The 15,605-nt window shown below is 37.0% G+C and overlaps 1 protein-coding gene across 9 annotated transcripts in view; it reads right to left on the reverse strand.

Moving 5' to 3' along the window:
• Window positions 1-15,605, reverse strand: part of LOC109405137 (cAMP-dependent protein kinase type II regulatory subunit) — a 375,648-nt gene that overhangs the window by 66,919 nt on the left and 293,124 nt on the right. Inside the window, exon 1 of one of the 9 annotated variants that reach the window (XM_029879340.2) lies at window positions 9,529-9,677. The exons of the other annotated variants lie outside the window; for them this stretch is intronic. Coding sequence (XP_029735200.1) covers window positions 9,529-9,565 — 37 coding nt within the window. The 5' untranslated portion in view covers window positions 9,566-9,677. Of the gene's footprint in view, window positions 1-9,528; window positions 9,678-15,605 lie in introns of those variants that run through there. 9 annotated transcript variants of the gene reach the window in all.

A 15,605-nucleotide genomic window follows, 5' to 3' on the forward strand; every position in this document is an offset into this window, starting at 1 on the left:
AATTACGTTGGTAAAAAGATAGGGTTTCGAGTTATTTGAGTTTATATGGCAAAAATTATATTTTTTCATGTTGAAAAAGATTTTTTTTCAAAGTGTATATTTTCTTTGGAATCACCATTTAGTTATCCAACTTTGCTGAAAAATTCATAGCAATCGAACGAACCATTTTGGCTGTGCAGATTTTTGAATATTTTTGAACCATTTTCACATACACCCTTTTGAAAAGTAAGTCGTGATTCAAAATAAAAATTTGATATCGAAAAATGGCGATTTAGATGGAACTGAAAAACTGTGCAAAGTTTCAGTTCAATAGAAAATCATGAATTAAAAAATTTCCTTAATTTTGATGCTGTTGCTTGGAATCGCTCTTATGGAATTCGATTCACGCAAGGTTTCGCATTGGTGATTGGGGAAACTGGTTGTAGGTACATCGATGGTCATCGTGAAACGTACCTAATCGGAAATATATGAACACGCACCACGGGTGATTGATACTATTGCGTTATGGTTACGGCATTAATTGTAATTGATGAGATGCTACGGGCCATATTTTTTTTGGTGTTGAAGAATATAAACATGAGATTATAATTAATTGATTGATAGCCCAAGTAACAATTCCATTGCTGTTTGGTTTTGATTTTTTCAGAGTCTTATTACAGTAGTTTACAAAACTCACATTTGTTTGACTATTATTATAAAAAAACATTGATAAAAGGATTTAAAGTACACTTTAGGCTGTTCATAAAACCGGAATCTAAGATTAAACAAAACTCTCCAATCTGTAATCCAACTGCCCAAAATATTACCCAATTTATTACCGTTATAAACTGTGATGAATAGGATTTATGATGACCATGAAGCATGCTAGCAGGTTTATTACGGTCATCATGAAAGTTAAATTAGTATATAAACCCGAAATGTTTCAGACCCAAGATAAAATTTAGTATCACAAGACCACGAAGCCACTCTAGAAAATTAGAAAAATAAAAAAATTAACAGCAAAGTAAATAAATCCATACAGCCAAACTGTCAACAAACTCATCAAAACATTCGTTTTTCTGATGAAGCTGTTTTGAATTTTTAACCCTCTAATACCCAAATTTTTGATTTTGATCTAAATATCATTTTGCGTCATCTAAAATCGATTTAAACATGTTTTGGAAGATGATTCTTTTTAATTCTCGATTTCGTGAATTTCAGTTTTTGATTTTTCTAATTTTTATTTTTGAGCATCCCCACACTTTTATATTTTTCCTGGAAGCCAATTTGGGGAACGGATTTTTTGAGATGAAAACCTTTTGAGATTTTATGATTATTGTTGAAATATTATTATTTTAAATTTTTTCACAGGGAATTTTATTTTCCGTGTAATTTTAAGGAAAAAATTTTAGAGTGTATTCGATTCCCTTAAACTATTAAACAAGGATAGAATGATTTGGGAAAAATTTTAAATGTGTTAATTGTAGCGATTCAATGCAAAATAAACAATGACTTCTAAAAGGTGACTAAAACATCAATTTTTCAATGATTTTGAAAAAATGTGAATACGCTTTATAATACACCAAAAACCATTTTAAGATATACAAAACAGTCCTAAATATCAGCCAAAAATATAAAAATTTGGATTTTCCACGAAACAAAAATTACAAAAATGATCAAACTATACCCCGTCCAAAGGCGGGATTGGGTATTAGAGGGTTAATTCAATTTTTCAACGAATTTTTCATAATGTCCTCATAAATATAGGTCACTCATCAAAGTACCACTCTTGAAGGAAGGGAAGTTAAAGGATGCATTAACTCATATTTTGGTTTTCGATTTTTTAATAAATAAATGGAACAATATTTTCAAATTCGGTGTCCATAGAGAGGATGGATCAAGATATCTTCTAAATATTTTTCGTGGGTGAGAATGTTTATCGCTTTAAGAGACATTGTTTTTCGAACTTTCGTTCAGTTTCAGTAAAACTGAAAAACATTTCCTGCAGGAAAAAAAATCAGAAGATTCATTGATCCTTCTTCTAAGTGTGTATGGAAACCGACTCTGAAAATATTGGTCCGTAATTTGATAAAAAAAAAAATAAAAACCAAAAAAAAACAAGGAAATGCGTTCGTATCGGCTATAAAGTTTGCTGAATTTTTCATTTACCCTTCTTCGTGCATTAGCTTGCGCGCACCTCGCTGAGCTAGTGCACGTTTAGGGGTCATAATGACCCTAATGCACGAAGAGGGTTAAAGGTTGCTGAAATCCAGCACTTTATCAGAAAGAAGGTTATCAGAAAATTTTTGTCAAAAGTTCAGCAAAAAAAAATTGCTGACTCTTCAGCTCGGCTTCTTCTTTATGGCTCTACGTCATCTCGGCTAGATTTAGCGAATACTTTTGAAAGCGGTTCGGGTAAAGTTTTCTCCAGAGTGACAAATTTTAACTACCTAATTAAACATCTCCTCAAGTTCCAACATATCTTCTAGCAACAACATTAAAAAAAGCTTCGGAATCCAGTAAGAAAAAAAAATCCTTCAAGTATACTTGATTGTTTTCCAGAAATTGAACCGAAAATGAAGAGTAACGCCAGCACTTATTCCAATTTTGTGTTGAAGAGTTCTATCCTTTTTGTTTTATTTTCAGTGATGAAGAAATCTATGGAAAATTCCTGAATGTTGTATAGGAGAGATTTTTGGAGGAATCCAAGGAGAAATATCTGGAGTAGTCACAGCATTCATAGAGCAATTAGAACTTCTGCTGAAATCTTTGGAGAAATCTTCACGGAATGCCTCCATGAATTCCTTCTAGGATTCTTCCAGAAATTCCTCCTAGGATTCCTCTAGTAATTTTGTTGTGATTTCTTCATGGATTTCTACACGAATTTCAATAGATAGGTACCACGAATTTCTACTTGAATACTTTCAGAAACTCACATCAAGATTTCTTCAGGTATTCTTACTATTTTCAGCAGTAATTAATCCAGTATTTGATGCACCTTAGCAGTATTTGCTTTCGGACGTTCTCCAGTAGGAACTGCTTGAGGGTTTTTATCATACAATCCAAAGGGCTCCGCCAGAAGTATTCCGTGAGGAATTCTAAGAGAAATCCCTGGAGGAATCACAGAAGGATTATTGGGATGATTCATTGGAGAAATCCCTAAAGAAATTACAAAAGGAGCTTCTGGAGGAATCCCAGTAAGTATTCCTGGAAGAATCCATCGATAAACTCAGGGCCGGATTTACAAATGTGGGGGCCCGGGCCACAGTGTTGTGGGGGCCCTCTTTTTAGAGGATATTTTTTCATTGGGCTGCTCATAGATGACCGCACAATTCGTAGTTGCTACTCCGTGATTGACCAGAGCAATCGAAATTGCACAGAGAACCAATTAATAGGGCTTGGGACTAGCTTACTATTTTCAATGTACACAGTTCGAGAACTCTCAACTTGTGTAAGGTCAATAACGGTGCCGGCCACGTCCTTACGGTCATCGAGGATGAGAGAGAATGTTAGTAAGACAAATGTTGTTATAAAGACCGCGAATCGCTGCATCTCCACGTTTGTCTCAGGAAGGAATTTTTTGTTAGTAGGGTAAGGTACATTGTCAGTCCGGGACATTCATCGGAACTCCATAATGAATTCCTGATGGAATTATTGTTTTATTTTGAATTGAATTAGAAGTAAAATATCGTAATAAACTTTTGCGGGTGAATTTTAGGTCAATTTAAACAAACAATGTTTGCGAAACTTTAAATATTTCAGGATCTTTCAAGAATTTCTCCACAGTTGTAGCAGAGTTATGTGAATCAATTTGTTGGCTGGGCATCATGAGGAAACCCCAGAGAAATCCTTAGGAATGCCTACTGGTATTCCTTAAAAAAAACCTGCGGGGGTTCCTCCCGAGAGTTTTTCAAGTTTTGAATTATATTAGTTTCTTTTTTTTACGCACCAATGCACCAGCGCGCCGAAGCCTCCAGTTGAATTTATAAATAATAAAAATGTAAAACCTGATTTTTTTTTTGTAATTTTACAAGGAATTCAAAGATAGTTTCATCAATTACTCTGACGATATGTCCATAAACTTCACCGACATTCTCCGGGCAAGTACTCCTGAGTTTCTTATTGGTAACTTCTCTACGAATTTTTTGACAATTTCTAAAGGAATCCTTTGACATTTTTTTTAGAAATTCGTTTGGAGACTTCTCCGAGAGTAGTTGTTGGAATGCCTCCAAAAATTACTTTAGGAATTCTTTCAGCTACTTTTGTAGAAATTTTCTTTGGAAAACTTTGCTAGAGATTTTCACCTGAAAATGGTATGCTTAGGAAAGTCTGGCTTTCTCAGTCTATGGAATTCCAACGATGAATTGACATTTTATCCGAACATTTCGGTCTAATGTATACGACCTTTTAAAATCTGGGCGCGATAATCCGGCGTTAGCGAGCTCGCTGCACTCTACCGTGAACCCAACATCCTGAAAGTGGCTAAATCTGGACGGATACGGTGGGCAGGCCATGTTGCAAGAATGCCGGACAACAACCCTGCAAAGTTGGTGTTTGCTAACCATCCGGTTGGTATAAGAAGGCGAGGAGCGCAGAGAGCACGATGAGCGGACCAGGTGGAGCGTGATCTGGCGAGCGTTGGGCATGACTGACGTTGGAGAAGTGCAGCTGCAAATCGAGTGTTATGGCGGCAAATTTTCGATTCCGTGTTATTATGAATTTGATGTTCAACTACATAAATGAATGAATGAATACTCAGCGTCACGAGCAGAGGCCTACATCGTCGAAACCAAAACATGACGCTGAAAGCGAGCGTCCATCAGCATCGGACGGACGTCGACGACGGGAATATTCATAACAACATGCATTCGCTTCGCTTCATCCGCCCTTCTTGTCACTTTCTTCGACGCAACGACGGGTGGCGGCTCATTTTCACACCGACTGGGATTCAATTGAAGTTTTCAAATTGGCTAAAATGTATGTTTGCTTAATTTTTTTATGGGTAATATACTATTTCAGTAAAATATGCATAGCATACAGTAACATTACACAGATTTGCCGGTTGTTACACTCAATAAATGAGTTGTAACAGAGAAATTCATTCGATGCCGAACGAGTGTGCGTGAGCTTGTGAGTGCGAAACAAAGTGGCATCTGCGACGGCGCAGCACCGTCGGTTCATCGGTGACGATGGCAGTCGGGCTGAGCGACGACGACGGCGCCTTGTTTCTATTGACGATTGAAAACATTGTTTACAAACTTCGTCTGAAAATTTCAATTGAAATTGAAAATGTAGGGCCCTGGTCACGAGTTCAAGAAACAACAGAACGTTGCGGTTTAATATCCAGCGCATGTCAGTCGAAGGGGTTGCTGCACAGTACCATCAGAAGCTGAACCAGACGATAGGAGAGATCAACCGATCTGAAGATGTCAACAGTTTATGGGGTTTTATCCATGAAGCAGTGACAATAACAGCGCAAGAGACGATCGGTACCGCTCAGCGACGCCAACGTAATGGTTGGTTTGACGAGGAGTGTGAACGACTTAAGAAGCAGAAGTAGCTGAATAACAGTTTCTCAAAGTCTGCTTAAAAATAATCCATTCCACTCTTTTTCAGCAAAAATGTTCGTTTGGGAGTGACTTACGAAATAAATGCCGCCAGAATGCGAGTTCTACTGGCCGGTATCCGGCTCCAACAGGGAGCGGTACAGAATGGCAAGAACAGCAGAGAAACGAATCAACCGCAATAAAAAAAACGGCAGCATGAAGAAAGTGTGATTGCTGAAGCGCAGGAAAGTATGGACGAGAACGATATGCGGAGGTTTTAGGCAACTGTCAATGGTGCACGGCACAAGACTGCGCCAGTGTCCACCATTCCAAGCAGCATTTTAGGTTTTGTTCGGCTCTATAAGAGATTTTCATGACCAATTTTATAAAACTTGCAATAAAACTGATTCATACAAGAAAACATTTTGATAACCTCTTCAAGAGCATGTTCCGGTTAGGTGGATCATTCTCGGAAAGGTTTTGCGTAGCAATAAAACTGTTTTAAAACCTTGTTGATTTCCACACTCGAAAAGAGGTTATGATGGTTTTTTTTAACAAAAACTATGAGTTTGTGGAGTACTGAGTGAAAAATACAGTTTAGTTATCAAAAATTAGTATCTTTGTAAACATATATTTTTAACGGTATATCAACATATGATTAGATGCTATTCATGGTGAGTTCTCTTTTTTTGGGTTATTTTTTAATGTTTTATAAACAAATTTTTACACAACAGATTTAACTACATGAAATTACAAAAGCATTACATACTTTTAGGCGTTTATCGGTTTATGTCCCAATTTACAAAATTGCTTCCATTTCTCAAAAACACACTTCGCTAAGAGATTCAAGGCCAGATTTGGAATCTACTATGATGGATCTACCGAGAATAAGATGCCAATCATTGAAGAAATAGTTGAAACAAAGTCGTATAGTAGATTGTTTGAAGGGGCTGGCAAATGGCAAAAATTTTAACTATTTTTAATTTTTGCCCAAAAAGTTGTATATAAACTAGGTTTAAATGAAAATACGTCTAAAATGAACTTTCATATGTATAGAATTGATGTACATTTGCCTTTTTCTCAACTGATTGAAGAAATCATTGGAATCAAACTATACAATGCCTGTCGCACTATCAAATTTACCCGCATTATCAAAGATACCCCGTTTTACGGTAACACTAAATAAATAACTCGTTAAGCACAAAAATATCATCATTGCAAATTTGTTATTTCTGAGTTGGTAAAATATGCAATCATAGCAAAATAAGTTCTTCGGAACATCCCAAGTAAAATAACATCTCAATTGCATATTTTGCAATCATAACTTATTTTATTATTGATGAGATATTTGGTATTGTTTTTATTTTGTCAGAGAGAATAACATGGTGGGAGAGGATCAAATATTGCCATTAAAAATAAATAGCTAAATCGAAAAACTTGTTATAGCTTGTTGAAAATAAGAGATAAAGGAACAAAAATAATAACTGACTTTGTTTCGGAAAATAACTCAATAATAACTAATTTTGTTATTATAAGATCAAACAAAGGACAAATCATTTCTGAACTTAAAATATAGTTTTTTTCTCAATCAAGAAAACAAAATTTACAATTATTATGATCTTTTTAAAATAACTTACTTTTAACTTACTTTGTTCTCAATAATCCTTTAATAACTGATTCAGTAATTCAACATATCAAAATATTTTGTCCTTGGTTTGTTCTTATAATGATAAAATTAATTATTATTGAGCTATTTTCCGTTACAAAGTCATTAATTATATTTGTTCTTCTAGCTCCATTCCCAACAAACCAATAACAAATCTGCCATTTAGCTATTCATTTTAATTGGCAAAATTTCATCTTCTTTAGTTATTTTCTTCTGACCGGGTAGGTTGGCTTTTTAAGGCGAAAAAATGTTACGCTGTGATGTTTATAAGAATCAGTTTTACTTAAAGATTTTGTATAATTGCTGTAAAAATGTCTATTTTTTTAGTGTTTCGGTGGCTTTTTAATTCGATTCTAAGATCGGAAACAACCTTGTGTTCTCTTACTGCGACGTGTCGATCTGTAAGAGAACACAAGGTTGTTATTGGACTAAAAAGCCAAGAAATACTAGAAAAATACACCATGTTCAGCGCCCAGGTATTTAGTAGAAGTTAAAAGTTCATAAGAAACTCTTCCATTCACAGTTATTTTACTAGGTATTCTGCAGGATTGTAGGAAAAAAGCATGAGATGTTACCATATAGATCTTTTTAGACGTATATCATTCGACAAACTAGTTCAATTATTTAAAAAATTTCAAAATAGGTAAAAATACCGTCTACCCTCGTTGGTTTGACCGCATCTAATCTGAACACTTTTTAATTTGACCCCCGCTAATCTGCATATCGTTCAAATTAAAAATGGTTCAAACGTCATTCTGCTCATGGACGGGATGAAACGGAACGCAGAATCAAAACAAAACAGCAAAAAGGGTTATCAGTGTGTTTTTCGATGCCCACAGGGTTACTAGAAGTTCAAATTAAAAATGAACCCCGTTGCGCTGGTTTGCATGAGGTATCGTTCAAACCAACGGGGGTAGACGGTAGTGACTTTTTGAATGAAAAAGTAATATGAGTAGGAACTACTCAAAATAGGAACTTTATAGTGACTTGCCCAGTCTTGTAAACATTCGACACCTTTCACTACCTTTCTTTCGCTGCCGCAGTCGAGTGTCAGTTTGCTTTGTTACATTCGTGCGCTACCGTTTCCTCTTACACACAACACGAGCGGTAGGACGAAGATCAATAAACATAAACATGGGTCAAATCAATGTCGTCTGACACGATGACATTTGTCTAATTCTAGCATTTCGCATGGATATCAGCTAATTCCGATTATGAATGTGAATATTAGTTTATTCTTGCTTGTTGAATTGAATACGACACACATATGGCCAACACAGCTCTCATTGTGGACGAAGACAGGAATAACAAAAGCCGAACCGTCTCCCGAAGCCGCAATCGTGGTCAAGTGCATTCGTTTGACATTATTGTTCCGTACGGTAGTTTGATTGCTTGCGTTGCGAATGTCGGAGACAAAGGCAGCCGAATATCAACGAAAAGGTGTCAATGACTGTGATCTCTAACAAGAGTCTTGTCGGGAGTGGGATTCGATTCCAGGTCCTCGGCGTGGAAAGCATGCGTTCTAACCATTACACCAGGACCGCTCCGAATCAACTGATATTTAGTTAGTGAGCAAGTCCAGTCTTGTTACAAGTCTGCTTTCCACGCCGTTACAAGACTGCTTTCCATGCTTTCCACGCCGAGGACCTGGAATCGAATCCCACTCCCGACAAACTAAAAATGGAAGTTCTGCTTTCAGACGGGAAGTAAGGCGTGGGTCACAAGATGAGCTAATCTAGGGTTAAACATCTTGTTAATACAGTTAAAAAATCAGCCAAATTGTATGACTAATCAACTTGAAAGCTAGAACCTAGAAGAAAACACTGCTTGCATTCAAGCAATTTACGTTCTACTCAATTGGGGTTCGTTCAAATATTACGTAACGCTAAGGGGGTGGGAGGGGGTATAGCGCTGTGCTACGCTTCATACGAAATTTCAAAAACTTTCATACAAAATTTGTTACGTGGGGGAGGGAGGGGGTCTAAAATTGTCAAAACTTACGTTACGTAATATTTGAATGGACCCTTGACCCTTTTTCATTTTTGAACCAATCCATAGCAGGCTCATTATCGTTAGGTATTAAATTCCTCACATAATGACGATCGATTGTGGTTTACCATATCTGATGGTCTCTGCGGTTCATTAGAAACACACCAGTCAATTGATTGGGCAATTGCTTGCGATAAGAGTTAAATTTGGTAAAAGGAGGCAGTGTATTACAATAAAGGAACAGTTAATATTCTTAGATGAAACAGATATGATGCTTTCAAAATCTGATATCAGTGATGAAAAGTATATCTATCTTTCTTGAGAATTTATCGAGACGGCCAACCTCACCTTTCGTTCTTCTGCCGCAGCAAAGTATAGAAAGCATCTCAAAACAAAATGTTCCACACACTACATTCACTGTTGAAAATTTCCAGAAACTATTTCATTGCTGTTTTCATAAGACTACTGAGAAACGTGAACTCTCCAACAATTCACGCATGAAAATGTTGTTCACTGCTGAAGTATCTTGATTAACTGGAAAACTAGTTTGAGCACTTTTTCAAATCATTCCACCGCACCGCAATTTCGAGTTATTAGCGTTCACACATTACGCGTAAGTTGCAACTACACACCACTGGCACTGACCGTCCCCGCACTCATGCTCAGATCGATATCAACCGCTAATTTATCACGGTAAGGCACTGACCTACACCCGATTGGCAGCAATCATTGAATCGGTACATGCGAGCAGAGCATTGGGACATCGAACCAAACCTAACATCAGACTACCTCTAGTAGCGGAGCAGTGATTCCCAAACTTTTTTTCAAACACAAACAACTACTTTGCCAATAAGTTCTTCCTCCCGAAACTTTTGACAGCAATCACTGGATTTGTCTTATTCATCTCAGAATTTGATTCTGGCTAGCTCAATGTTGAGAGGCTTGTCTCCTACAAGTAGGTTAATTATCGTTCGAAGACCACTGTACTAGACCACACTTGCACTATACTGTATTGATGCTGCCGAACGGAGACCATCGACACCGATGACGCCGACAGCGCACGGCCAAAATGCGTTGACTGTTCACATATCACCGAGTTATACACCTCTCGGAATTGACGAGCTGCCAAACGTGGATAGAAGGAAGGGTGTGTGCTGTGCTGAACGATCTCGTGAAATCTAACGATTCGACAGTAGCTGCTCGCCAACACAATATATCTATCTAGAGTGGGTAGACGCGAAACGCTTCACCGCAGATCAACGCTTCTAGTGGTGCCATTACGCTACTGAATGGAACCTAAAAGTGCGAAATTTTACACGATTCGAATTTAACCATCCGGAGCAGCCGAACAGTAGGTAGCTGCCGCACTGACTGCGATGGTGGCTACTTGCACAGAAAAATGGCATTCAACAGGTGACTCGCTCGGTAGTCTCGATACCATCAATCTAAAAATCTAGACATCGTTCGGTTCGGTTGAAAGCTCTAAGCTCGCCTCCATGCTCAAACTGGAAGCGAGAAGTAGGAAGAGCGGACCAACCAGCCACATCTCCCATTGATTGTTCAGTTTCTTTTGGGGCTTTTGTGACGCTACGCTGGTGCTGGTGTGTTTCGCCAATGTAATCAATCAAAATCAACAGCTCCGCTAGTAGCTCGACGATTGTTGGGAGGTCATTGTGAACACTGAGCCGATGGGGAGTATGAGCTTTACAATAGGCGGGTCTTTTCGCTTCGACACTGCGTATTTGGGCTGGACTGATTTGTGAATTGATGGAGCAGTATTTTCAATGTTGAACGGCGATGAATGAAAATCAATGATTGTGTAGCACAATGTGTATGAATTATACTATTCCACGGATTGTAAGAAAATAAAAAGCGTAATAATAGTTCCAAACATGTTGGATGCCCAAGCAAAGGCGGATAACAAAGTGATATCACTTTGATAATAAACTGTGTTATCGATGTTATAATTTTGTTATTTTCGTTATCATCTTTTCCAATTGATGATAACCAGATGATAATAAATGTAGTTATCGTTAATTTGGTCTATCGTAATAACATAAAAATACTAAATGATAACAAAATATGTTATCTGTTTTCAAAACGCATATTTCAAAGCTTTCCCAAAACTGAGAGTGTGATGAACCTCGAATCTAAAAACAGATTCCGCTCTCCAGCTTCAATGTGACTGTAGTACGAAAGCGTAGCCTTCAATTACTCTTACTCTCACTGTGTCCCGTTGGTATAGGGGCTATTAACTGCGACCGAAAATCACTCGATCAAGGTTTGAGACCCGTCTGGGCACACTAGTTGAAAACATCGATTGTAAATTATAAGAAACTTTTTTCAATTGCCGACATCGTCAGGTAAAGTAGATTTTTACTATTTTGGTCGATAAAATAGCTCTGAATAATAACTAATTGATAACAAAACCAGTTATCAATCAGCTGTATTTTTGCATGTTGATAGCTAAATGTTATGTTGACCAAAATATTATATAACACAATTAGTTATCAACTTGAACTCAATGATAACTAAACTTCTTTCGAGAATTCAATTTGAGTTATTCTTTTTGTTATGTGTGCTCTTAATTCAATCTCAATGATAACAAACTCAATTATCAAACGACCAGGTAACAAAACTTGTTATCATTATCCGCCTTTGCTCGGGTAGGTTCAATACTTTTTTATTCTATACCGCTTACCCTAATTTATAGCTCTATTCCCGACTAAAAGCACATAACAAGATCATACCAAAATAATGACAACTGTTGTTAGAAATAACAATAGTTGATATAATTCTGTTATAGGAATTTTTTCATGTGAATATCCATAACAAAATTATATTACCATTCGTTATAATTTTGGTAACAGAATTAAAACAAAACTTGTTTTATTTATTTAAACAGATGTATAACAACATTTTTTATATTATGCATTATAATATAATTGCCTCTAACATAATTTCGTAACAGGATATTTTGTGTTGTCGCGAAAAAGATTGATAATTTTTGTTATTTTGGTCTCTCGAGCCAAGAGATTTATAACAAAATTTGTAACAAATTTGTTCTGAAATATATAACAGAACTTTTTATAATTTTGTTATTTTTTATTTTTTTATATCTATATTAACGAGATTTTTAGCCCTAGGCTAGTTCATCTTGGGACCCACACTTTACTTCCCTTCCGAAGGAAGAACTCACATTTTGCGAGTTTGTCGGAAGTGAGATTCGATCCTAGGTCCTCAACGTGATAGTCAAGTGTTTTAAACATCACACCAGGTCCGCTCTACAAAAATTTTGTTATGATTTTGCAAGCTTAGTCTCTTAGCCTATTATATTTTGAAATAAATTTTCGGTCAGGGGGGAAGGGATTGGTTGCCGAGCACACCCAGCAAACTTCTACCTTCTTGCTTTAACAACTAAACGCAACACGGTGAAATTGAATATGATAACATTATATTCTGAAAGCATTATTTGACAGTCACGCTATTGCATTTTGTGAAATATGATAAAAAAAAAAGCTCACCTGTTCTACACAAATACACAAATCAGCTTGGTGCTGACTCCTTGATAAAACTCCTGAAGGAATCCTAGGATAAGTCCTATAACAATTGTTAAAGAAAACCCTCGAGGCATTTCCAGGAAAATTTCTAAACGAATCCCTTGACAATTTTTTGGAAGAATCCCCGAAGAACTTTCTAAAGGAACACTCTCAAAACAACCTTGGATACTCCTTTAGGGGAATCTCTGGAGTAGTTCCTAAAGGAATCCATGCGTAACTTCTAGAAGGATTTCTTGGAGAAAAAAATCTCAGATATAGTCATGAAAGAATCATCTGAGAAGAATTTCTGAAGGAATTCCTTGCAAGAGCTGTAGGAGATATTCTTGAAGAAATTCATGAATGGATTCCTGACCAAATCCGTGCATGAACTTCTGAAATCTCTTGGAGAAAATTGGGAAAATATTTTCCTGGAGGCATTCCTGAAGAAATTCTTGGGTGCATCCCTGCAGAAGGTGATGGCAGCAATTTTACAATATCTGAAGGAACCCCTGAATATACAGGGGGTGGCCAAAATGTTTGGGATAGGCAACTTTTTTTCTCTCACAAAAAAGTTCAACATGCTGTAACTTCTCATTGAGTGCATCAAAAAAATTTTGTCAGATTTTTTGTCAAACAGTCAAATTTTGACTGTTTGTCGACCTTTTATATGTGCATCATTGGTACAAATTTGGGCTCGATTGGTTAATTTTTCGCAAAGTTAGAACCGATCGGGTAAAACACTATTTTTTAGAGAACTCATTTTTGAGCTGTAATACCTCGAAAACGAGTGAACCGAATTGAATGAAATTTTGAACGTACACTAACAATATGTAAGTGCTTCACAAACTATTAAAACATAGGTTCTTTTTGAACGTTGAAAAAAGTTATCATGGATTGACACTTTTTGGATTGTTCTCGAAAAAATGTAATTTTTTTACATCAATGTCAATAAATTTTAGTGTTGATATCCAAAGATTTTCCACTTCTGTTCTCAAGTTATCTCTAATCAGATATATTAGAGCCTATTTAGATTGAAGGAAAAACACATTTAATAATTTTTGTATGGTATTGTAAATTTGACTTTTTTTCCTCTATATGGGTAAAAATTTCATCCCGGTATAATTTAATTCGCCGTGAGAAAATATTACATTTTATAACGTCGTATTTAGTATCAGTATATTGTTGATAAACGTTAAAAAATTCATTCAATTCGGTTTACTGGTTTCGGAAACATGACAGTTCAAAATTTGGAAGTTTAAAAAATAATGTTTTACGAGAACAGTTCTAGCTTCGTGAAAGATTTATTAATCTAGCCCAAATGTGTACCAATGATGCACATATTATAGGTTGACAAACAGTAAAAATTTGAGATATGCACTCTATGAAAAGTAACAGCATGTTGAATTTTTTTGTGGAAGAAAAAAAGTAGCCTATCCCAAACATTTTGGCCATCCCCTGTATATATTTTTTGAAGATTTACCGAGAGGACTTTCGCAAGGAACCTCAAGCGAAATTTCTGGAGTTTTCCAAGGAGGAATTTCTGGAAATACCCTCGGAAGATTTCCTGGACGAATCCCTGGGGAAATTCCTGGAAAAAAAATCCCAGGAAAAATTCCTAGAAGAATCCCAGGAGTAATTCCTGAAGGAGTTCCTGGAGGCAGGGATGGCATTCTGCACTAAAAATGTGCACAGTGCAACTCATTTTCATATTAAAACCGCGCACACTTGCACTCACACTGAGGAGCATGTCATCCCTACCTGGAGGAATCTCTGGAGGCATTCGCGGCGGAATCACTAGTGGAATGCCTGAATTCAAGCCTGGAAGAATCCCTGGAGATATTCCTAGGGAGATTCCTAGTGGAATTCTCGGAGGTATCTCTGGAGGAGTTTTGTAAGAAATCCCTGGTGGAGTTCCAAGAGAATTTCCTGGCGGAATCTCTGGACGAATTTCTGAAGAATCCCTAAAGGAATTCTGGGAGGAATTTTTGGAAAAAAAAAATTGAAGAAACCCCTTAAGGAATACTTGCAGGAGTGCCTGGAGGAATTCCTGAAGGAATCCTTGGAGGAATGCCTGAAAGAAATATTGAAGGAATCTCTGGAAGAATGCGTGGAAGAATTCCTAGAGGAATTCCTGGATCTACTCCAGGAATTTCTGGAGTAATAACTGAAGAAATCCGTTATAGAATTCCAAGAGGAAACCCTGGATGAATTCTTGGAGGAATCTCTGGAAGAATTCCTAGCGAAATCCTTGGATATTCTCCTGCAGAAATCCCTAGAGAAACTCTTGGGAGAATTCTTGGAGGAATGTATGGAATAGTTCCTGGAAACCTTGCAGTTCTTGCAGGAAAACTTGGGTTATTTGTAGAATCTCAGGAAGAATCTGTTCCCTCTTGGATGAATCTCTGGAGTAATTTCTAATGAAATGCGTGGCAGAATTCCATTAGGAATCCCTTGATTAGTTCTTTGAGGAATCTCTGGAAGAATTCCTAGAAAAATCCCTGGATGTATTCCTGCGGAAGTCCTTAAAGGAAGTCTAGAAGAAATCCCTGCAAACATTTCTGAAGAAATCCGTGAAGAAATACCTGATGGAACTCCTGCAAGATTTCCTGGCGAAATTCCTGGGGGTGTTCCAGGGGGAATGACCTGATGAATGCCTGGATTATTTCCTAAGGAATACCTGGAGGTATTTCTAGAGGAATTCCTGGTGGATTTCCTAGAGAAACTCCAGGAGGAATTCCTTGAGAAAACCCTAGAGAAATTCTTGGATGAATCCCTGGAGGGATTCATGAAGGAAGCCGTGGTGGAATTCCAGGAATACCTGGTGAAAATCCTGGCAGAATTCCTGAATGGAATCCCTGCATGAATTCGAAGAGGAATTTTGAGAAA

The sequence above is a fragment of the Aedes albopictus genome, chromosome 2 (assembly GCF_035046485.1).
Source record: "Aedes albopictus strain Foshan chromosome 2, AalbF5, whole genome shotgun sequence".
Classification (NCBI taxonomy): Eukaryota; Metazoa; Arthropoda; class Insecta; order Diptera; family Culicidae; genus Aedes; species Aedes albopictus.